This window comes from Pipra filicauda, unplaced genomic scaffold (genome assembly GCF_003945595.2).
Source record: "Pipra filicauda isolate LSUMZ 115617 unplaced genomic scaffold, ASM394559v2 scaffold161_size1661140_pilon, whole genome shotgun sequence".
In the NCBI taxonomy this organism is placed as follows: domain Eukaryota; kingdom Metazoa; phylum Chordata; class Aves; order Passeriformes; family Pipridae; genus Pipra; species Pipra filicauda.
The window spans coordinates 448,751-471,951 of record NW_024104118.1 but is presented as its reverse complement, the minus strand read 5'-3'; the positions used below and the strand labels follow the sequence as shown (position 1 = coordinate 471,951).

The window sequence follows — 23,201 nt, the reverse complement described above, 5'->3', positions numbered from 1 at the left end:
AGACACAGAACGACACAGCTCGGCTTTGTCACCGGGACTTTATTGAAGCTACCCCGAGGGTCCCCGGAAGCCAGGAGAGCAGGGAAATGTTCCCCTTCCCAGCCAGAAGCACCAGATCCGACCCAGCAACTCGGTGTCCGTGACTCCCCCCATGGGAGGCTGGCTCCTCAGAGAAGGGTGTTCATCAGGGTCTGGGCTTGCTTCAGCTCTGCAGAAAGAGGATGGAGCTGTGGGGGAGCTGCTACATCCTCAGCAGCATCCCTCCCAGCATCCCCCACAGCCCTAGAGGTCCTCGCTGCCACCCATCCTCCAGCCTCACCTGCCAGCAGCACTCGGAACTTGTCAGCCGAGAGAGTCACAGAGACAGCCGTCGTTCTCCCGCACTCCCTGTTCTGCACGTTGAACGTCAAATGCACCAGGGGCTCGTTGACCTCCTGCAGCTCGCTGGAGCTGAGGGTGTAATCCACCCGCCAGCGCACCAAGCCCAGCTGGCTCACTGGGGTGGGTAGTGGGGGTGGTGTCAGCACCCTGGCTCACTCCAGCAGGGTGACTGCCACCAACACCCAAAACCCTGTTAAGACCCAACCATCCCACTCACATCGCAGGCTACAGGCCCTGAGGCTGTCCTGGAGAGAGCTCTGCTTCTCCTCGTAGGAACGACACAAGCCGCTGGCATGCTCTGCTCGTGAGGAGAGACAGGACAAGAACCCCCCTGCTCACACCAGCCCTGCAGTTACCAAACCCCATCAAAGCACCTGAGGAGCCCCTGGGGATGGATGGTGCAGCAGGGAGGTGATGGAGAACAGCACAGTTTCCAGCCTGCCCTGCATCTGAGCGTGAAGGCAGCAGCGCTGGGAACTGCGTTGGGCACATCCCACCAGGTCTGGCCCCTGGTGCCACCCTGAGGGTCCCCCTTACCTTTGGGCAGCCCCAGCTGCTGCAGCTCACTTGACAGGGACTCGCTGTCTACATTGTGCTTGGCTGCACTGGAGAGAATGAAGCCAAGGACAGCGATGGTCGCCTTCACGTCCCCTGACTCTGTGGATGGGATGGAGGGAGAGCTCTGCCACCTTGGGAAGGCAACTCCAGCCGAATTGCTGCCCAGCCCCAGAGTGGGGCTCCATGGGGGGATCCCAGTAAGGACAGCAGTGCTCACCTAACTTTGCGTCCGAGGTCAGCTTCAGGATCTTCTCATACTGCGGGAGAGCAGAGCATCACGGTAAACACCAGGTAACACACTCACTACCAACATTAATACTCATAATTCTTACCTTAATATTAATACTAATAACATTTAATATGCACAGTATTGCTACTAGCAGTGGCTGGTAGCATTCTTATTGCAGAGGCCGCATGAAGAATATGAAATTAATTAATATTGCTGATTATGCCACTGCAGTGTTGAAACACTTGGCCTCCACCGCGGTAGCCCCGCACTCACCTCCATGGGCTCCCCCAGGAGGTCCCGCAGCACCTGGGCACAGATCAGCTTCAGCTTCACCGAGGACTGCGGGGAATAAGGAGGGTGAGCAGCGGGCCCGGGTGGGAAGGGGGCGGGCAGGGGAACGCGGGGGGCGCGGGCACTTAACGATTTTAGCCAGGGTGCTGATCTCGGCCAGCACCCAGTCGGGGCAGTCCAGGTCCCCGCAGAAGCGGAACCGCTGCGGGAGGAGAGGCGGTCAGAGCCCGCCGCGGGGCCGCTGCGCCTCCCCCCTCTCCCCGCAGACCCCCTCCCCACCATGTCGCCGCCGTCCCGCGGTGCCGGTTCCTCCGCAGATCCCGCCTTCCCGACCCGGAACCGCTCCCGGGCCGGAGAACGCTCCGCCCTTCCCGCCCCGGGTCCCCGCGGGGGCTCCGCGAGTGGCTCCGCGGGGGCCTTGGGGAGGGGACCCCGAGAGTGCGGCGAGACCCCGGGGCGGGGCAGGGGACGGAGCTCCGGGAACAGGACCCGAGGCGGCGGTGGATCCGCGGGAAGGGCCCCTTTGACACGCCCCGACAGCGGGAGCACCTCCCGCTCCCCACGGCCGCAGCCCCACGCAGTGGTGGGGTTCAGTTTTGGATCCTGGACTCCGTGAGACCGAAGGTTGTGATGGTTCGTAGAGCTGAGAAGGAAAGTATAGATACCGGGGCTGTGGTGCAGTTCAATGGATGCAGCTGAAGGTGGAGCCAGCAGCAGCTTTCTCATCTGGCGCTTTTCCGAGAGTTATTTTTGCCAGAGGTTTGCATTTTTTGTTGCTGGATTCTGCAAAAGGGAAAAAATATATTAGCGCATACAATTAGGAAGGAGTGCGTGTTGCCACTCGAGCGTGGTGCAAGTAAAAGTTTGCACGTGAACGGGGAAGGACATTTTTTTTGTACGAGAAGCGGACGGACCTTTCAAACTCCCACGAGACCGAAAAGTGCACAATCCTACGTATAGCGGAGATGGAAACTGTGTGCAGTTTTCAGGCTGCAAGGAAAACCAGCTGCCACTTGATTGTTGTGCAAATACAAGCCTGCAAATGGAAGGGACGGTCAGCGAAGTCTTTCTGATTTCTGGCACGATTTCTTTGAGAGCAGTAGAGGACGTTTTGAACTTTGGATCTTCGCATTCGTCGGTTTTGAGGTTACCACGGTCCATTTACGCCTTTTTCTCGTGCACGGGGCCATCTAGTGGACGTTCCCCCCGTATCGCCGTTTAACAGCTCCTGTAGATGGCCCTGTATACGCACAAACCAGCCCAAAGTGCTGCTCCAAAGGTGACAACGTCCCGTCACTGGTCTCAGACTAAATGTGTCAGGACAAAAAGGTTTTGGCTGACCTTCCCCGTTCACGTGCGAACTCTTATTTGCACCACGCTCGAGTGGCAGCACGCACTCCTTCCCAATTATACGTGCCAATACATTTTTTCACTCTCTCAGAATCCAGCAACAAAATCAAAAATGTCCAGCAAAAACACAACTCACAAAAATGCTAGGAGAGAAAGCTCTTGCTGTCTCCACCTTCAACTGCACCCGCTGAACTGCACCTCACACGCCGGTATCTGCACCTTCTATGTACCCTCATAATCCTTCAGTGTCACGGAGTCAGGATCCAAAACTGGAACCCCACCACTAAGTGCTCAGACACTAAAAGGACCAGGACAAAAATCCCAACAGCTTGGCTTTTACATTCCCATTCTAGAGATTTAACAGCTCTAACTGGTAGCACTGTATATTAGGAAAAGCAATTAAATTCACCAAGCCCACTAAATGTGAGGATCCAAAAATCGTTTCCGTGCCACAGAGAGCAACTAAGACCCCACATCTCAGAAGAAATGTGACCCCCCCACCTCAAAATAGAAACCATCCAGGGACTGATGCCATATGAAGGTACCAGAACACCATTACTGGGCATTACCTCCCCAGTGCAGTATATCATCTATACATCAAGACTGGAAATAGCTTTATGTGGCCCAAAATAAAAGGACTGCCAAATATTACAGAGATCACCTCTGAAATGTGGAGACAACCTGACATTGTGAGGTTGCTCCCACACAAAAGATGCCAGACAGAAAACCTGTGGCTGTCTCTTTCATTCCCTGGACACCCAATTATTATTGCAGGACGATGTGCTTTCATTCTTAAGGAAGAACACTGTTATCCTTTTTCAGAAGGTTAGTTCCAAAAATTTGATACCACCTCCATAATGGCAAGTGTCAGGGGATTGCTCCCACACAAAATGTGCTAGGACAACAAGCTGCTCCTGGCTGCTGCAGCCTGTCATCTGCCCCTGAAGCATTGAGCCTACCTGCCTTCCTCCCCAACCTTGCCTTTTTTTTGCTATGCCTGACTATCCTTTACACTGCATTGCCTTGCCTACCCTTCCCTTGCCTGGCTTTGAATAGCCTATACCTCCCTTACCTTGCCTTTCATTGCCTACCTCTCACTTGCCTTGCCTTCCAGACCCATCTCTTGCCTTGCCCACAAATCCCTTGCATTGCCTTGCCCTGACTACCCCTCCCTTGGCTGGCATTGCCTTGCACACCAATCTATTCCTTGACTTGCCTACCCCTTTCTTGCCTGGCCTTGCCTTGTCTTCCTCTCCTCTGACTTGCATTGCCTTGCCTTACCAACTGCTCCGTGTCCTTCCTTTCATTTCCCACCCCTCCTTCACCTCACCTTACCTTGCCTACCCCTCTCTTGCCTTGCCTTTCATTGCCTACTTCTCACCTACCTTGCCTTGCCCTGACTACCACTCCTTTGCTTGCACTGCTTTCCATACCTATCCCCTTCCTTCACTTGCCTGCCCCTTTCTTGCCTGGCCTTGCCTTGCCTTGCTTACACCTCCCTCCCCCTGCCTTGCCTACTCCTCTCTCCACTTGACTTGTCGTCTTCTCTCCTGCCTTGTTTACCCATCCTACTGCTTCCTGGCCTTCCCTTACCTACCACTCCCTTCCCTTTTCTTGCCTTCCCCTCACTGGTCTTGCTTTCCCTTGCCTACCCCTCCCTTACCTTGCTGTGAGGAGGAAGGGCTTGAAAGCGGAAGATCTGACGAGGAGGCGTTTTTCTTTAGTTGTTTTCGCCCAAGATAAGTTTGCAGCTGCAGATGCTAAGAATATTGTTTCAGTGTGGGAATTTTCACACTGTTTCCTTTGGGTTGTTTTATGTCTGTTGAGAGAAATGTAATTCTCTCAAGGAAGATAACAGCGTTGTTACAAACTCAGCATTCTTTCCTGCAGGCTTTGGGTGAAGGAATACAGGAGAGAAAGTTTTGAACTGTAAAAACAGCTGGGTGACCCGTGGCTACGGGGAAAGCTGGGGACTGGGGAGGTCATGATGGTCACTCCCCACATTTTGGGGTGGCCCAGCCCTGAGCACTGGAGCCCTGTGGCTGCTTTCCTAGCCACGGTGGCTCCACCGGAGTTACGGATCGAAATGGATGATGCAGCAGCGGTTGCTTCACAGACAATTGAATCATCTATGCGTGAATTACTGTGGAAAGCAGCACGTAAATCTGCTCCCAAGTTAGTGGGGAGGTGTGCTGGTTTAAAAGGAAAAAGGCAGGAGAAATGAACCTAACTCAAGAGAGATTACAAGTCAGAGTTACGATTTACTAAAAAGATTACAATAAATGCAATGATACAGATAAAAAACTGGTTTTAACCCCCAGAGACAGATGTGTAACCCCACACCCTGGGACGAGAACAGAAGGGTGTTCATTAGCCCCTGTGCTGAGCACCACGTGGCCCCCCTGGGTGCAAAGTAACAGGAAAGGAAACCTGTTGGTCCAGATGATGGTCACAGTCCTGTTGGAGTGATGGTCACAGTCTTGTCCAGAGTGGTAGTGGCAGGCCTGGTGGAGTTCTGGTCCTCCTCTGGATCCCAGGAGTGGTGGTAGAAGTCCCATGGAGTGAGGGAAGGAGACCCTTCCTCTTCTAGTTGTGGTGGCTGTGAGGGCTATGGGGCTGTGAGGACTATGGGGCTGTAAGGGTTGCAGGGGCTCTAAGGGGTGAGGGCTATGGAAGCTGTGAGGGGCTGTGAGAGCTATAGGGGCTTTGAGGGGCTGTGAGAGCTGTGGGGGCTTTTAGAGGTTATGAGGGCTACGTAGATTGTGAGGGCTATAGGAGATATGTAGACTGTGGGACTTGTGAGGGCTATGGGATTTTTGATGGCTGGGAGGGCTACAGGGGCTCTAAGGGCTATGGGGGTTATGGGGGCTGTGAGGAGTATGGGGCTTTGAGGTCTTTGAGATCTGGGGGGAATATGGGGTGTGTGAGGGATATAGGGGATATTAGGGACTGTGAGGACTACTTGTTCTGTGATGGCTATTAAGGCTGTGAGGGCTATGGGGGCTGTGAGGGCTATCTGTTGTAGCAGGATGCTCTGCCTTGGAATGTGGTCAAGCAACTTGAACAATACCCTATTTGCAAGACTATCAGTGGTAGACTGAGAGAGGGCACCATGTGCTGGTTTTTGTTGTTGAATTATGCTAAAACTAGTCTGGCTCATCAACTCCAAATTAACATCCTGATGGTGAGGCAAAGATTTGGCAGACAAGCTTCTAAACTGACCTGGAGACTGACAGTCAATCACTTTATACTATTTCTATAGTCCAGTCCACTTTCATACAGTAGGTTCTTCTAACATAACCCTTCTTGGAGTCATGTTAGAGTGTGGAGATTTTCCCCTTGAGTAGAGGATGCTCCTCGAGGTTACTCCTCAAGGCTGATTGAAAGAGATATGCCCACGGTCATTGGTATGGGTGAGTTACATCAATCTCCACTTAATAATAATTTCTCTTTTTTTTGCTAGCTTTAATATCATTGCTTTAATATAATTGCTTTGTTTTGTGCACCATATCCTATCCTATACTAGTAGTTTTAGCTTCTATACTGTTCAGTAAATAATTCGGATTAAGATCTTTTGTCTAATCATTTTTCATAATAAATAATTCATTTTATATAAATATATCTGATTTGCCATCTTTAATCCTGGGGAACAGAGTTGTACAAAGGTTCCATCACACCTCTATAATTCTTTAGATTTAAATGGTTGACAGAGTCTGGGGCTAAACTGGATTCAGCTGCACCCAGGCTCTTCTCTGAGAAGGAGTTTAGAAAGCAACGGGGTCCTTTCTGCATCTCAAGGGGAGGGCTTCTCTAACAAACACGGACTGAAGTTCCCACTCCAGCATGGGTCTGTGAGTGCTACGGGGTCACAGAATATGCTGATTTGGAAGGGACCCACAAGGATCGAGTCCAACTCTTAGCTCTCCACAGGACATCCCCAGGAGTCGCAGCATGTGCCTGAGAGCATTATTCAAATGCTTTTTGAACTGTCAGGCTACTGCTCACTACTACCAGCTACTGAGTCTGTTCCCTGCCTCTGTTGGCTGCTCTCAGGTGGTCAGAGAGGAGTCCTTGCTCACCCCACCTGCTTGCCCTGCTTGTGCAAACCGTCTGTGCCATGCCCTCAGTGCTGTGCCACACCCCTGTTTGCCCACTTCTGTTTGCTCGCTCCAGTTCATCGCATTCCCTAGAGCTGTTTACATCTCCTTCCGATGTTACTGGCACAGCCCCCTCCTCGCCTGGTTCGCTGCCAAGGTTTTCTGGGTCCCGTGAGACTCGGGGATGCTGCTCGGGTGTACCTGAGCTCAGGAACCCCCAGATACAGCTCAATCTAACCCCCACCCCCGGACTTACCTCAGTCATTGCTGCCACCACTGCCGCCTCAGAGACCGGTCTGTGAGGGCTATAGGTCTGTGAGGGCTGATAGGGCAATGGGGATGACGAGGGCTAGGGCACTTGTGAGGACTGAGACGACTGTGGGGGCTGTGCCCTCAAAGGTCTCGAGGCCCCTGAAGACCTCACAGACCCCATAGCCCTCGTAGACCTCACAGCCCCAACTGATCCCATAGTCCCCACAGCCCTCACAGATCACATAGTTCCCATAGCCCTCACATCCCCCATGGCCCCCAGAAGCCACATCATCCTCACAGCCCCCATAGCTCTCACAGCCCTTAAAATCCCCCTAGCCCTCAGACCTCACAGCCCTCACAGACTTCAGTCACTGAGGCAGCAGCAGCAATGACTGAGGTAGGTCCAGGGTTTGAGGGCTAGATCGAGCTTTGCAGGGGGGTTCCTGAGCTTAGGGACACTCGAGCAGCAGCCCTGACCCTCCTCAGGACGTGGAAGCTCTCTGAGCAGCCAACCAGGAGAGGAAGGAATGGCACAGGAGCTTCCGAGGGAGATTTAAACAATTCTAGGGAGTGTGACGAACAGCAGGCAAACAGAAGCAGGCAAACTGGGGCATGACATAGCATTAAGGGCATGGCAGTTTGCCCAGCAGTTGGTGCAGGCATGGCAAGCAGCTGGGGTGAGCAGGAAGGGCTCTTCTCTACCACCTGGGAGCAGACAACAGGGGCAGCAAACAGACTCAGTAGCTGGTAGTTGTAGGCAGTAGCCTGACAGAGTTCAAGAAGTGTTTGGGCAATGCTCTCAGGCACATGGTGTGTGTCTTGGGGATGGTCCTGTGCAGGGCTAAGAATTGGACTCAATGATCCTTGTGGGTACCTTCCAAATCAGCATATTCTATGATTCTGTGACCCTATAGCCCTCCCACACTCCTTAGCCTTCAGAGCCCCCATAGCTCTCCCTTATCTCGCAGTCCTCACAAACCCTATAGCTCTCACAGCCCCCTTAACCCTTAGAGTCACTATCAAAGCCCTATTGTCCATATTTCAGCCCCACAGCCCCTGTCCTACCTCCACAGTCACTATCCAAGCCTTACAGTCCCTAATCCAGCCCTACAATGATTTAGGTTCTAGCTCCACAGTCCCTATCCCAACTGCAAAGTTCCTATCCCAGCCACAGTGAATTCAGCTCCAGCCCTACAGTCACCCTCCCAGCATAAAGCCCCTATCCCAGCTCCAGTAGCTATCCCAACCCCACAGACACTATCCCAACACCACAGTGACTCCATCTCCAGCCCCACAAGCTTTATCTCACCACCAGCTCTGCTTCAGCTCCAGATCTGCATCTTCCCACCACCAGGTGAAGCTGCTCTACAGTGGGATGGGGTGGGCACATCCAGCCTCTCAGAGGTTCCAGCTGCTTCAAATGTGGTCTCCAGCATCCTTAAAATGGCTTTACACAGGTCAGGATGTTGGGTGAAGGTAGAGCCTGGAATCCAAACTGGGCAGGTTTTGCCTTTGATAGAAGTACAGGGAAGGCACTCGGCAGCAACAGCTCTGCTGTGGGAAAACCTTCACAGCTTTCCACTGGACTGGACAGACTGGGGCTCCAGTTGCCAGCTGAAGATGCTCCTTCCCCTACTGGTCCCTGATGACTGTCCAGATGAGATGGGAGTTAGTGGGAGCAGGAACATCCCCCTGGAACAGAACCTCCCCTTGCACAACCACTGAGCCATTCCTTTGAGGGAGACAGTGGGCAGCCCACCTTCCTTCTGGGAGTAGCTCTAAAGCCCCACCATCCTCACATCAACACCTCAAGAGAGGTCTCGAGTGGCTTCATCCAGAGCTTCAGACACTTTCAGACAGGCATCCCTCGAGGTGATGATCCCAGGGAGGGAGCGTAGCCCCTCACAAGACCCATCTGGAGCATTTTCCTGGGCAAACCCTTCCCTCCAAACCAAACCTGCCCCTTCCTATCAGCTGCACACTCACATGAACTCAAGGATGCTTGCCTGCAAGAAGGTCTGGGCGGCATCTGGTTTAGCTGGAAGAAAGAAGAACCTGGTAACTGAGCAGCTTTTTCAAGCTTCCCCACGTGAAGGGGAAACATACCAGGAGGTGGGCAATAAATAGAAGAGAGTCAGCTCAGTTTGCCCAGGGGAGGCCATGGTGGTACTCCAGGGAGTGCCAGCCCTCTGGGGGTGCCCATGGATGAGCTGGGATACCTAGAGCACCCATCCACATAGGAATAGCACCTGGGAGGAAATACCCCAGCACCAACACAGCATGCCACGGCCCTGCTGGCTGCCAGAGGTCAGGGGAGCCCAGTCCCACCTCAAACAAAGCTCTGGTGGAGCAGTGCCAGGGATTTACCCATCTCCACCATGCTCGGGTGGCAATAGACCTAGCAAGGGCTGATGCAGCCCACAGGCTTCTCACCCCAGCAGGGCTTGGGTCCTGCAGCAGCTTCCCTGCACCCCAAAATGCCAATCTCTCTCCCAACCAGCTCCAGCACTCGCCACCAGTCTCATGTTTCCCTCCAGCTTCCTGTAGCTCTCCAAATTCCTGCTGCCCAGAGCTGGGGTGGGACCGATGCCCAGCAACCGGAATTGCAACAGCAGCACGTGCATGGGCTGTGTGGGAGACGGGGGCCTGAAGGGGTAGGACACAGGGGTTTCCATCCCTGTGGAGGCAGGTTTGCCCATCATCATCATCGGCTTGACTGAAGGCCTCCCCAGTGGCTGCAGGGAGATCTGGGGCTATAGAGGGGAGCTGGGAGGTGATGGAGCCACTGGACATGGACAGGGTGTCAAGGGTCACTCCTGTGGGCTGAGCCAGGGTCTGGGAGCTGAGCCGGGAGCTGGCTACACGTCCAGCTCCAGCAGAACTTGGCAGGTAGGATGGAGATGGCACACTGGTGGTGCCCAGCTTCGGAGTGATGCTCCGGAGCAGGGTTTGTGGAACTGAGGGGAGGCACAGAGCCTGGGCTGCCATGGGTGGGCTCTGGAGGTCCTGCTGGAATGGGTCCCACTGATGCTGTGCTGGACTTGCTGTGCCTGGATTCTTCTGCAGGGCAGCAGTGCCCAGAGGGTTTGGGGGTCCAACCCCTTGGCTCATCTTGAGAGCGGCCATGGAGAGGTACAGCAGATTTAGGCTGGGTCCCTCCAGCTCCCCCCGACAGCCCATCCCAGTGACTGCTCCATTCCCAGAGCAACCCACATACCAGAGCCAGGGCACCTTATTAAAATATCTTCCTTCTCTCTAGCAGCTTCCTAGCTCAGGAAAGCCTGTGCCAAGCCTTGGCATCTCCCAGGAGGCTCCCAGGGCAGAGCAGGGTTGTAACCAGCCCTGGACTCAGACATTATCTCATTCCCTGCCCCAAACATCCACCTTGCTGCAATCAGCCTCCCCAAGGACAAACAAACTCACCAACCCACACACACCTGACAGCACCCAAGCCCTGGCTTTTATCTGATTTCCCAGGGGGGATGTGCCTCCATTCCAGCTGCTCCCAATTAACACACAAACTCATTTGCAATCCCCCAGGTGAAGCTGGAGGGGTCTCAGCTTCCTTCTGCTCCTCATTAAGTCCTTGGCAGAGGAAGGAGGGTGTGTGCCTGCTCCTTTAGGCAGGATCATCCCGAAACCCTGATGATGCACCCCAAAACACCCTGTCTGGGGGGAGTGGGTTGTGGCAGTGGTGTTCCCCTGCTGAGCTCCAGTAATTTGGGCTGAAAAACGTGGTTGGGGCACCTGGCTTTTGGGATCAGGTAGATTCCATGCCTGAAGGAGGCTCACAAGGGGTGTCTTGGGGGTCCCCACTGGATCAGCCCAGGGTGCATCCTTGAGCACCCCATGCTTTCCTGCCCAGTTTCTGGTGCTCAGACACTTCCACCAGCATCCTCTCCCCAGGCTGTCACCCTGGTTCTGGATGTCCCGCTCCCCTGGGTGATCTGTGATGGCACACTGGACACTGAATCCAGCCCCCTGATGATGGCACAGGGGGACTGGGCACATCACTTGTGGCTTCATGCAGGGAGAAGCAGGCAAGAGCATCAGGGTGGGGATTTGGGGACCCTCCATCCCCAGAAAGGTCCTGTTGTGCCCACACTGGGAAGCAGAGACGGAATCACGGCGTGTCTGGAAATGAGCCAAACTCTTTTAATCAGGTGAAGAACCTCTTAGAATTGACATTCTTACAAAAAAATTAAATAAGGGGAAGGAACTTTCTTCCCTGCAATAAAAAGGTATAAAAATGACGTTATTAACAAATGCTGCTTCCCCAATCGTTGTGCACAGCCACGGCGTGGCGAGGGAGAGTGAGGAGAACAGCAGCATTCTCCCTTCCCTGTCCCATCCACAGCAAGTCCATCCCAATGGAAAACCACAAAGGCACACACAGGAATCCCCCAACAGCAAACACACCTTTTGGCTAAGTACAGTCTGGGTAGGTTTTTTTTCTTAGTTCAAAATAAATATTCCCTGTAGTGAAATAAAAAAATCCTAAAAATCCTTGTTTTGTTCCTCCATGCCCTGCAGTAGAGCTGGAGAAACACCTGAGTGATGAGTTGGTAAGGCCTCTGCTGTGCACCCTCCTGCAGCCCCCCAGGACGAGGGGATGTTTGTATGTTCTGGTATGCCCATCTACCCTCTGGGATGGAAAGGATCCCTGCTTCCAAGGCCTGGGATGGAAAGGATCCCTGCTTCCAAGGCCTGGCAGCATGGCTCCCCTCTATGCTCCTATGATCACCACATCTCCATTAAGGTGATCACTAAATGTGCATCTCCCGTGTTCTCCACTAGAAGAGCATCTGGGATGTAAAGTAGTTTGGCTTTTCTTTAGGAGTCTTTAAATCTTTCTTGCAGCTTTTTAGTTGAAATAAAAAGACGAGTATAAATTACTGTATTTAAAGAAAAAAACCACCCAAAACACATGACCTGAAGGCAGCAGCTCCTTATAAAGGTAAATCCAGAACATTTGTAAAATGTCTTCATTTAAAACAAAAAAAAAATAGTCCCGGGACTACAGAAGTCACGATTCCCTTGTGCTGATGTTGTGTAAGGTCTCTGTAGTACTTTAAAGATGAAAAACCGGAAAGAAGGTACATTTCTTGGGAATGGCATGGGTAAAGCAGGAGAGGGGATTTAGAGGAGAGAGGAGGTAGGTAGGATGTTGTCCTTGCAGTAGCCAGCCTTTTTCCAAGGCTGGGGATGGTGCTATGACCGTTTCCATGCTCCTCTTGCTCCAGATCCACTGGAACTCCAGCCAATTCCTCCCAGCTCACCAAGTCAGTCAAGGATGGAGATGCACTAAGAGATGATGTGTTCAAAGAAAAGTCGCTCCAGCTGCCACGAGGGGCTCGAGCCCATCCCTGCGTGCCCAGACACCACGCCAGCATCCCTGCGTGTGGTCCTGCATCACTAAGCTGTTCTCCACCCTGAGAACTGTCCTTGGAGGGTCCCCTGATGCTGGTGGGAACTGAGCACCTCCCCGTAGGGCTGCTGGTGATCTCAATATCCACAGCTCTGGAGACAAGGGACCTTCCTGTTCCCATTCTCATTTAGCTGTTGTCCTTGGCACATTCCTTAGTGCCTCCTTTTTCTCTGATCTATCCATGGCTGTTCCTCTGCCATCAGCTTCCAGCGTCTGAGCCAGGGCTACCTGGGAGAGGAAGGAGTGGTTAGGGAGGGTGGGATCTTCACCTTCACATCCCAAACATTCCCCGCTCCAACCTGACCCAGGGAGTGGAGCCTCCTCAGCCAGCTCAAATCCACAAAAATATACCTCCACCTCCACAAAATGACATATAAATCCCATAAATTCCTATAAAGCCACATGGAAGAGGAATTACCTACTTGGAAGGACGCTGGCTAGCTTGCGACTTCAAACCTGCAAGAAATAAAGTTGTTGGTAATGGCCTTGAGCAGCAGCAGAAGGGTATCTGGGTAGAGCAAAGAGGCCACCAGTTTGATGGGACAACCTGGCACACTGCCCTTGGCTGGGCAGAGGTGGCCTGGAGGTGACTGACACCTCCTCGATATCCCCAGGATGACTTTTCTCCCTCCCAGCTCAAGCTTTTTCCCTCCACAACCTACAGGGAAAAGGTGGGCAGAATACGCGGTAGGACAGGGATGCTGAGGCACCGGGTGAGTGACAGATGCTCCCAAAAAAACAGCAGCATCTGAAAGGCAGGTGCAGCTGGAGCATCCCCGGGATTCACAGGAGATGCCGGGCTACCTACCGAGCTGCTGCCGGATGGCGTTGTGCCAGTGGAGGTTGAGCAGGTCTGGATAGATTTCAGGGAGCTGCTTGAGCGCCAGGAGCTTCAGCATGCGGGAGGTGCAGCTCTTCAGCTCCAGGTCCCTCAGGTGCCTCTCCTCTGAGAGCGTGGTGGGACGCAGCTCCACCTTGTGCTTCTGCAGCACTAGGTCAACGGAGGTCCCAGGGAGCTTCGGGAAGAGCTTCTCCTTCACCACGTGGATGGGGATGAAGATGGCTCCTGCCCGGACAACGTGGGGGAAAGGGCAAGCGAACATGAAGGTCTCCAGCTGGGAGAGCAGGTTGGCAAGAAGCGTGGCCACGTCCTGGAAAGCCAGCCAGATCTCCTTGCCTTTCATGGGCTTCTGAGGAGTGGGAGCCTTGGAGTTGTTCTTGGACTTGTTCTTGGGCAGGGACTTGGGCATCTCTCCCAGCTCTTCTGCCAGCTCTGCCTTCTTCAGCCACTGCTGCAGGAGCTCTGGGGATGACTGTGACACTGACCCAGAAATCGTGTCACAGAGCCAGGTGTGCAGGGTGGCAAAGTACTGCCCAGAGGGGGTGTCTGGTGGGGGACTGACAAACTTCCTGGCCAGTGAGATCCCCTCCTCCCCTGGGGTGAAGGGGGCTTCGGGAAGTGGAGGCTGGGGAGGGTTTGGGCCTGAGATGGTGCTGGGCTGGGGGCCAGGTGGTGGGACTGGGGGGCTGCTGGATGGTGAGGAGGCTGGTGGGTTCGGTGTGGGGGTGCTGCTGGGTGGGCTGGGCTGGGGGGCTTGGGGGCTGCCATCCTGCTGGGGGGGCTCTGTGCTGGGCGTGAGGGAGTGCAGGAGCTTGTATTTTTTGAACATGAAGGTGGCTGAGCTCTGGAAGTTGCTCCTGTCCCCAGAGCCCACCTCAAGCAGCTGGGGCTGGGCCCCCTCTCCCATTCCCACCTTGCCCCCAGTAGCCTCTTTCTCCTCCTCCTCCACATCCTCCTGGTCCAGCGTCCCCTCCACACAGCCAGTGAGTCCCTGGCTCTCCATGGCTTCCACTGGTCTCTTTTTCAAGCTGAGGTCCAGCACCTTATCCTCACTGAGCAGCTCCCCAGCGCCCACCCCATCGGGGCTGCCCTCCTGAGACCCCAGCTCTTGGGACACAGGCTTTGGCTTTTTGGAGGCCCTCTTGTGACATCTTTCCCCTTGGCTCTGCGCCACCCCGCTGTCCGATCTCAGGCTGGACACCACCAAGGTATCTCTGAGGGAAGCAGGCTCCTGGCTGGGACTCCTGTTCTGAGGTGGGGGGTCCCCCCACAGATGGTCCCTGCAGAAGAGGACATGGGCTGAGCCCTTGGCCCTCTCCAGGTACTCCTGGTAAGGTGCCAGGCTGAAGACATTGTGGATCACTGGCATCGGTGGAGAGGAAGAAAAAACTTTGGTGTCCCTCGGGTCTTCCACCCCCTTTGGGGGGGTCATGGATGAAGAAGGGGGGGCAAGCTCCTTGGTTGGATCCTTGACCTTGCAGTCATTTCCTTTCCCTGTGATGACAGGAGACACTGGTCCCCCACACGGGGTGTCCTGTGGGGTTGGGCTGGTGTTCCTCCTCCCCAGGTATGGGGGCTCCTGCTCCCCTTGCCTGGGTTTCTCCCAGCTCCCTTCTCTTTTGGGAAATGTCTCCGTGAGCCCACTGGAGCCCCTGGAGAGCTTCTCAGGGGTGCAGACAGGTTGGAAAGCGCTGCTGTGCCTTGATGCCGCTCGCCACCGTGGACTTTCCGCCTCGTGCTGCTCACATCCCGGCTCTGGGGTGGCAAAGGAGGTGTGGAACACGGATTCATCGCCAGAGTTGAAGGTAAAACCCGGGTACCCGGGCAGCTGGACATCCCTTGGCAGCTCAGCATCCCTCAGCACCACCACTGGCTTGGAGGGACCAGCACCCGCTGTCCTCAGCACGTAGGGGTCCAAGGGGCTGGGAAAGTAGCTCCCTGGGGCTTGGGGTCTGAGGTAAGAGCCAGGAAAGGGCTTCCTGCTTTCCACAAAGCTGGAGCTGGGCAAGGCACTGGCCTCCCCCGCAGGGGGAGCCGGAGAGTGATAGAGGGGAGCAGCTCTGTGAGGAGACAGTGGGTAGGGGGGGGGTGGGTAGCACATTTCTGGCCTCTCCGGGTTTGTCAGGCCAGCATCAGGCAGCTGGAGCTTGGGACAGGAGTCTGGGATGAGGCTGGGGACCTCTGGCACCTTATTCTGGCTGTGGGCAGTGGGACAGCTTGCTTCCAAGACCGGGGTGTTTGGGGGGGGCCTGTATTTATCAAAGGTGACATAGTAGTGGGATAAGGCAACGGGGGAGCCCAACTGCTCCTTGGCGGGCAGCACCAGGCTGGAGGGCAGCGGTGGGATGCTGGGGTCAGAGCAGGGACCCCTCCTGTGGGGCTCGCCAAGGTGGAGAGGGTGGGTGGCAGGGGGCAGAGCCCAGTTTGCCTCCCTTGGTGTCTGCTGCAGGCTCTCCACTCGTGTTCCCAGCGGCAGAGCCATCCTGGGGGCCAGGAAGCGGGCAGGGGCTCCGTACACCGGCTTAGGGACTGCGAGTGGGGCCGCCTTGTTCACCGCCACCGGCTTCTTCACTGGTAAGGGGCATCTTGGGCTGTCCAACTTTTTCCTAGCCATCAGCTGCTCCTGCATCAGGCTGTCCTTGCCCTTCTGGGCGCCCAGGCTCTCCGATGGGTACAGCAGGAAGCCCACCAGAGACCCCTCGGCAGGCGCTGGCTGGCTCATGGCACCAGGGCCGTAGTGTAGGTAGGTGGGCGCTGGGCTCCAGCGGGCCAGGGGCTGCTCAGGACCCTTGGAGCTCTGCAGTGGGCAGGCGAAGTAGGAGCCCTTGTAGTTGAAACGGTTTTCGGAACCAAGGCTGGGCACAGGGCTGGATTTTCTTCGGATTTTGCTGGACGGAAAGCTGGTGGTGGCCTCTGTCTCCAGCCGAGGTCGCTTGTTGAAAATCACGGGGTCCACAGAGTCCAAGAACTGTTTTGAGGCCATTTATACCTTGCTGCAGGTGTCCCGACAGGAGAGGTGAGCTGGCCTTCCTGAACAAGACAGAGAATAAACCATGAGCAAATCAAGTCCCCACAGCCCTGTGGTGGCACGGGATGACAGAGTCCTTCAGGAGCCCTCCAAAAGTCACCTTGCCTCTGTGCTGGCTGGAGAAAGAACGTTGGTTTTCATATGCACCCCATTTGTGATACTCAGGATCACACTGCAAAGCTAAAGCAGAGGAGGGGAGGTGTGGAAAACCTTGCTTGTCTCACAGCCAGCCTCTGCCAAGGGCAACAGCTATTGCTTCCCTTCTCCCATCCTCCCAATACCTGGCAGAGATCCTAAAAAAACCCACCCAACCCCAACTGAGACGCAGCATTTGATCATCAGGGTGGAAGAGCAGGATCTGGTCAGGCAGCCCTGCGTAAGCCAGGGTGGGAGCCCACAGCCAGTGGGGGGAATCCTGGGAGGCTGGCTGGGCATTTCTCCATCTGTCTCCTTGGAAAAGCCCTGGAAAGCTCTGACTGTTTTGGTTCCAAAGCCTCAATGAGTATCTGTTGCAGGCAGTGGGGAGCAAAGCTGGGTCAGCTCAGGTGAAGAGCCAGCAGACACAAACACAGAGTGCCCAAAATTCCCACCCCCAGTTTCACCTTTTAAAGTAATTTGAGGTTTCTCCCTCTGAGGCAGCAGTTCATCCTCTCCCTTAGGATGTCTTCTGATTTGGGGCTGCTGCGTGGTGGGTCTGGTCCACAGTGACAGGTGGTGAATGCCAGCAGGTGGAGCTGGCAGGCTATCCCACCACAGTCCTGCATCCTGGAGCATTCCAAGTATTCTCCCAGTATCACCTGGCATCACCCAGCACCTCCCCAGCACTGCCCAGTATCTCCTAAGCATCCCACTGAGACACATGAGCATCACTAGAGTACCAAGGGCATCACAGGACCTTCACCCAGTACCCCCCAGCATCACCTGAACATCCTGTAAATCACCCAAGCAAGACCCAAGACCCACCTGAGCATCACTGGCACAGCACCCTCCCAACATGGGCAAACATCCCCCCATATTTCCCAGCACGGCCCAGCATCCCCAAGCCCAGGGATGGACTCGTTGCAGCAGGATCTCCTCCATGTTATTTCTTTCCTTTTGTGACGAGAGTTAGCAGAGAAGCCAACGAGGAAATGGAGGAAAAGCACATGGAGATAAGACAAAAGCCACATCCACAGCAGGGGAAATGGAGCAGATAATGAAAAGACTTGTGGGGGGAGATAAGGGACCCAGTGGCGGTGGTGAAGCAGCTCTGCCTGGAAGGGAGCAGGGGATGATCTGCCTCTCCCCAACCCCAGCTCACCCCAAAAAAGCACAACTGAAGCTGCACTCTCTGCTTCTTATCTCTTCTGTTGGGTTTCTTATCCAAACTTCAACAATTTCTTACTTTCCAGTGAGGATGCTGCTTCCCTGGAATCCTCTGAAACTCCCCATCAGAGGGTCAGTGCTTCCTTTCTCACTTGCACCCTCGGAAGCAGCTCCTCCGCATCGTTTCCAACAGCTTTATCCTCATGATAAATCCTCAGGGTCATTTCTAAGACATCCAGTACCAGTTAAATTTGCCAGCACTTAGATCCAGGGAAAACAGCTCCCTTCAAATTGAAAAAAGCTCAGGGAAAATCCCAAACTGGGTTATTTTCCTTCCAAGAAGGATCTCTCAGGAGGCTGTTGTTTAAAGCCATCTCCCTAGGAGATGCTGCGTGGGAGAGAGATGCAGGCACGGGATTCCTTCCCAGCTGTGACAATGCTGAGGTTGGACAAGCCAGGACAGAAACCCAGGATCTTGTGACTCCTGACGTTTCCCCACTGCTTTTTCCCCTTTCCCCCAAACCCCAGGGATCTACAACCCCCACCCCCTGCGCGTGGGGACGTTGTGACACCAGCCCTGCCTTCACCCAGCTGATGCCACCGGGCATGATGCAATTGCCCTGTTTCACCCAGATCCGACTTCCAGCCTTGCTGGAGGGACGCCCCGTGGCCCGAGCCAGGCACTTGGAATCTCTGATGTCTCACAGGGTTAAGCTCATTAACCTCATTAGGGTGAGGACACTCCTGGGCTCACTCTTTCCATGAAATCCACCCGGGCTTCGCTGAGGGGGTGCCATCCCTACATCTGCACCATCTCAAGAAAACAGCTCCAGTTTTGCTGTCACCACCAGCTTTTTCCCTCTGGGACTATCCCCTTTCAGCCGGTGGAGGTGGAGGAGGAGAGGGATAAGTGGGAATCAGGGCTGGGGGGGATGCCCGAGTGAACCCAACAAATGCAGTCAGCATTTCTGAAACCCCACAGCTGGGAAAAGCAGGAGGTGGATTAAAAACAACCCGTTATTCATCTTTTTTTAAATGTTTTTTTGACTTTTTTTTCCCCCCTTCCTCTTCTCGGGAGGGAGTAAAAGTAAAACCAAATGCAGAAGAACACGTGCTGCCCGAGCAGCAAAACCTCCCTGATAAGCTCCCACGGGCCTCAGAAAACTTTTATCTGCCACGTTTCGGGCGTCCAACGGGCACAGGAGGGCTTCTGTTCCCCCTCCCCGAGGCTCCTTGGCCTGCCAAGGCTGTTGGGGACACAGTAGACATCTCTTTTCTTCTCCGACAGCTCCCAACAATGCGTCCGTGTCTGTTATCAGCGGGGCAGTCAGGCGCAGCACACGGCTCCCCGGAATTTCCTGCCCAGGATGCGATGTCCTAAGTGGGAGCCTCTCACCGCAGCCTCCCGCCTCCTCCATCGCCACGTGATGCCAAGAAAAAGCCGCCAGCTCTCAGCCAGCCCGCAGGACTCGAGAAACAGACCCCCAAAAGCTCCTAAACCCGCTGGCACGAAGCATCCCCAGCCCCACGGAGCCACCCCCGAGGTGCCGCGGCGGAGGGTCGCTGGCGGGGGGGGAGCTCCCCGGGGTCCCCCCTCGACCAGCGGATTCTCCACCGGTAACGGGGCGCATTCCCGGCCGGCGGCAACCCCGGTTTCACAATCGCGGGGACTTTGAGACCCTGCCGAGGAGGTGACTTCTCCCATCTCTCCACCTTTCCCATCTCTCCTGCGGGTTTGGATGAGATCACCGGCAACGCTCCCACCCCCCGCTTTGATCGTTCGGGGAAACAAACAAGAGGCCTCAGCGGTCCCGGCTGCCTCATTCCATACCCTCTTCCACAAAGTTTGCGGCTCCTGAGCTTCTCCCAGGTGGGCAAATGCCGAGTCAGAGCCTTCCCTTGGACCAAGCCATCTGTTTTTTAAGGCAGTATCCTTATGGAATGCATGCACCAAGCCATGGCTTGTCTGCGAATTAAGTTGAAAATCTCCAGGAATATTCACTTTTATATTAAAAAAAAAAAAAAAAGACTTCACGGAGCATTGAGTAGCCACCAGAAGGGCTCAGTTCCTTACTATTTAGGGGATTAAAACCCCTCCAAAACGCATCGATCCCGTTCCGAACCAGCGATGTCACGTCCCAGGTTGGCCACGGTCAAGGCTGGGGTGCTCGCAGACCCCTGCCAGGACACGAGGTACGGATGCGGCGGGGGGGGGCAGAGGTGGCCGTGTACGTCCTTCTGTCCCCTGCGCACACCCACGGCCACCGCTTTCGTGCGAGCAACGCTCCGGTGACCCCCAAAACAAGCCTCTCGCAGGAAGCTAAGCGCACTCACGCTGCGCATCAGCCGCATGATCCAAAGTGTCCATAAATGGGTAAAATCCCGGGATCCGGAGCCTGCAACCCGCTTTTCCCTGCACGGCTCAACGAGAAGCAGACGATCCCGAAGGCGGCGTGCGGGGAAGCGAGGGAGCCCCCCCACCCTGTCCCAGGGCTTCACCCGCCGAGGGAAGCGCCAAAGCAAGCGAGGAGCTGGCTGGGGGTCCCCCCGCCCCCCTGTCCCCCCACATCCCTCCGCTCTGTCCTGGCTCCTGCGGGACTCGCATCCCTCGGCCCCTCACTCACCTGCGGCTGCGGCGCGGTGCCTCCTCCGGAGCATCGCTGCGGGGCCGGGGGGGGCTCGGCGGGCACGGAGGGGAGCGCTCGGCCGGCAGCCCGCGCTGTGCGGAGGAAGTGGGAGGAGGAGGAGGAGGAGGAGGAGGGCTGGGTGTGCGTGTGGGCCGGCCGGAGGAGGGAAAGGGGACGGGACGGGACGGGAGGGCGCGGCGCAGCCACACGTGCAGTCACAGCCCGTGCGCTCGGAGCGGGGACCCCCTGGACAGGCACATCCCCCCCCCACACACGCTGCGGGGGACACACGCTGCGGGGAGCCCCTGTAGGGCAGAGTCCCCGTTTCAGTAAGCCCCCCGGTGTGGAGGAGGAGCCGCACGGGGAGCCCACGCTGGGGGGGAGCCTCATTAAGGGGAGCTCTCATTGTATAGAGCCCCAATTAAGGGGTGCTCACTGCAGTTAGTCCATTAAGGGGACCCCCCATTAGGGAAGACAGCCAATAAGCCCCCCCCCCCGGCCCCTTACAAGCAATCCCCATTATGAAGGGACCCCCATGATGGGGGCCCCCATTGCAGGCAGGCTCCATTAGAGAGGACCCCCACTAAGGGGGGACCCCCCCTCAGTGCAGGTGTGGAAAATTAGGCAGAAGCAACAGTTAGTGGAACTCTGAGAGCTCGGGAACAAGTCGATGCGGCCCAATCCAGTTTAGTGGTTCTATGGCCACCTTAGTAACAAGGTGTTAAAAAACATATTGCCCAATTTACATAACCAGGCTGAACAACTTCATATGTAAGACTTTGCTGCTGAATCCGTATTCCCGGGTGTCCTAGTTAGGAGAGCTGAGACCAGTTCATCATGGTATGGGTGTAACTCAAAACTGTGTATTCTATAGCCTTCCATGCCATTTCCCAGAAACTGTTATCAATAGACTATTCGCACCCTCTGCCCATAGAGCCTGACTCCTCAGGCTACAAACTAAGTGTTAAGAGGCCTGCGAGATAGGAGGATGCTCTTGTCCTCACACCCTTTGTGGAACTCCCCGCCCTGAGGGAAGCACTGAGCATTCCTGCCTGAGCTGGAGGATATATAATCTTGGAGTCTTGGAACATTTTGAACCACTCGTGGGATCCAGAGGAAGACTGCAGCTCATCGCTCTCAACCAGACTGAGACCACCCTCAACTGGACTGCAATCACCACTTTTGACCAGACTGCAACAGCTCTCCCACCAGCAGGTTCTTCCCCTCTCCCTTTACTTTGGACTCGGGGGGGGGGCCAAGGAACACCACTTTGTTCATGCCCCAGGGTGCTGGGTTATACATTTGGGTTTTGTGGGTTAAGACCAATTGTTTGTTTGTATGATCGTACTTATTCTATTATTTTATTAAATTGTTATTCTGACTTATAATCTCTCCTTTGTGTTGAGTTCATTTCCCCTGCTGGTTAACTCTAAACCAGCACACCGGGTTAATAAATATGAGCCAGGTATGCATATCCCCATAAGCATCCCAGGCCATAGTCTGGCTTCGTGATAAAGTAGTGCTGCTTCTTAATACTGCATTGGTGTTAAGGAGTTTTATTCCCAAATTTCAGTGATGCAGGCATCCCCATTAGGAAGTGACCCCATTCAGGGGACACCCCCCCATTGCACTGGGGGGATCCCCTGTTAAAGAGGAGCCCCCATTACAGGGAGACCCCTCCTCACAGAGTTATGGGCACCCTGTCAGCACAGGGATGCTCCCCAAGTCTGAGACCACCAGGACACGGGCAGGGGTCCGGGTCTGGCCAGGCACAAGTCCATCTGTCTACACAAAATCACTTTACCATCTCATAAGCAGGGACAGAGGGAAGCTGGCAGTCTGGGCTGGGCTGGGGACAGCTCCTGAGCTTCACAGTCAACCCCCACCCCAAAGAAAAGCCCCTCCTCCTGGATTTAACCCCTGCCAGCCCCAAGTCCACTCTCTGGCGTTAACACGTGGTGTTTATCTAAGGAGTCGCGTCTGGAAAAGTCCACCTGTCACCCAAATTCGGGAATGAAAACTCCTTAACACCGAGGCAGCATTAAGAAGCAGGCATTACTTTAACCGGGCACCTGATTCACGTGGGGGAACTCTGACTGATGTGCACGCCTGGCTCAGGACTGTACGTGTCTTTATTAGCTGGAGATACCCATATTAATCGAGAAGTGTTACAATTTGTTACTTAAGGCAGCCACAGAGCCCCTAAATTTGATTGGCAGACTTGACTTATTGCCACGGTGGCCACAGAGCCCCTAAAATGGATTGGGCTGCACTGACTCGTTACCAAGGCGGCTGCAGAATCCCTAAACTGGACTGGGCCTTGGCTTGTTGCAGAGCTCTCTCAACGTTCCACATGACGTTCCATTAACTGTCACTTCTGTGTAATTTGCAACACACGCAAACATTCCCCGACTAATCATTAACCCCCATAAAAAGCACGTAAATATGATTAACCCAGTGACACAGATGCTGGGAGATTGGGTTGCCCAAGACCCTGGAGCGAAGCAGTGGAAGAGGCTCAGCTCCCATTAGCAGTGAGAAATAAAGATTTCTAACTGAAAAATAATTCCACTTTTTTAATACCTTATTGAACAAAGGCTGAGGAGGCAGGGTTTGAATTCTCCTCTCCTTGGCCTCACAAGCATTACTTTCCCATTACAGCTTTAATTTATAGCAGTTATGTGGCAGCAGCAAAGAAAATAAGGATCTGGGAGGAGCTGGAGCCGAATTCCCTGTCCCTTGGCTCCAGTGTTTACAGACCACTGCTTTGTCTGGAGTTCATCGATCAGGTGCTGCTGTTAATATTTTCTTTGG

The 23,201-nt window shown here is 54.7% G+C and overlaps 2 protein-coding genes across 6 annotated transcripts; both read right to left on the bottom strand.

The window, feature by feature from the left end:
- Nucleotides 1–19: 19 nt before the first annotated feature.
- Nucleotides 20–2,602, bottom strand: COMMD4 (COMM domain containing 4). Of its 3 annotated transcripts, XM_039379259.1 has the most exons (9): nt 2,374–2,602; nt 2,125–2,242; nt 1,590–1,661; nt 1,442–1,507; nt 1,157–1,196; nt 919–1,038; nt 599–679; nt 320–496; nt 20–208 (listed from the first exon to the last, which is right to left on the bottom strand). In XM_039379259.1, the coding sequence occupies exons 4-9, from the start codon at nt 1,445–1,447 to the stop codon at nt 168–170; spliced, it is 465 nt and encodes a 154-aa protein (XP_039235193.1). In that variant the 5' UTR covers nt 1,448–1,507; nt 1,590–1,661; nt 2,125–2,242; nt 2,374–2,602; the 3' UTR covers nt 20–167. The 3 variants fall into 3 exon arrangements, with proteins under 3 accessions (XP_039235193.1, XP_039235194.1, XP_027568072.1); XM_039379260.1 differs by lacking the exon at nt 1,590–1,661; XM_027712271.2 differs by lacking the exons at nt 2,125–2,242; nt 2,374–2,602 and adding an exon at nt 1,739–2,068.
- Nucleotides 2,603–11,309: 8,707 nt separating this feature from the next.
- CUNH15orf39 (chromosome unknown C15orf39 homolog) lies at nt 11,310–20,470 on the bottom strand. 3 transcript variants are annotated; one of them, XM_039379279.1, is made up of 4 exons: nt 20,385–20,470; nt 13,395–16,457; nt 13,005–13,042; nt 11,310–12,814 (listed from the first exon to the last, which is right to left on the bottom strand). In XM_039379279.1, the coding sequence occupies exons 2-3, from the start codon at nt 16,408–16,410 to the stop codon at nt 13,005–13,007; spliced, it is 3,054 nt and encodes a 1,017-aa protein (XP_039235213.1). In that variant the 5' UTR covers nt 16,411–16,457; nt 20,385–20,470; the 3' UTR covers nt 11,310–12,814. The 3 variants fall into 3 exon arrangements, with proteins under 3 accessions (XP_039235213.1, XP_027568109.1, XP_039235215.1); XM_027712308.2 differs by having other exon boundaries at nt 13,009–13,042; XM_039379281.1 differs by lacking the exon at nt 20,385–20,470 and having other exon boundaries at nt 13,395–16,744.
- Between the last annotated feature and the right edge of the window lie 2,731 nt (nt 20,471–23,201).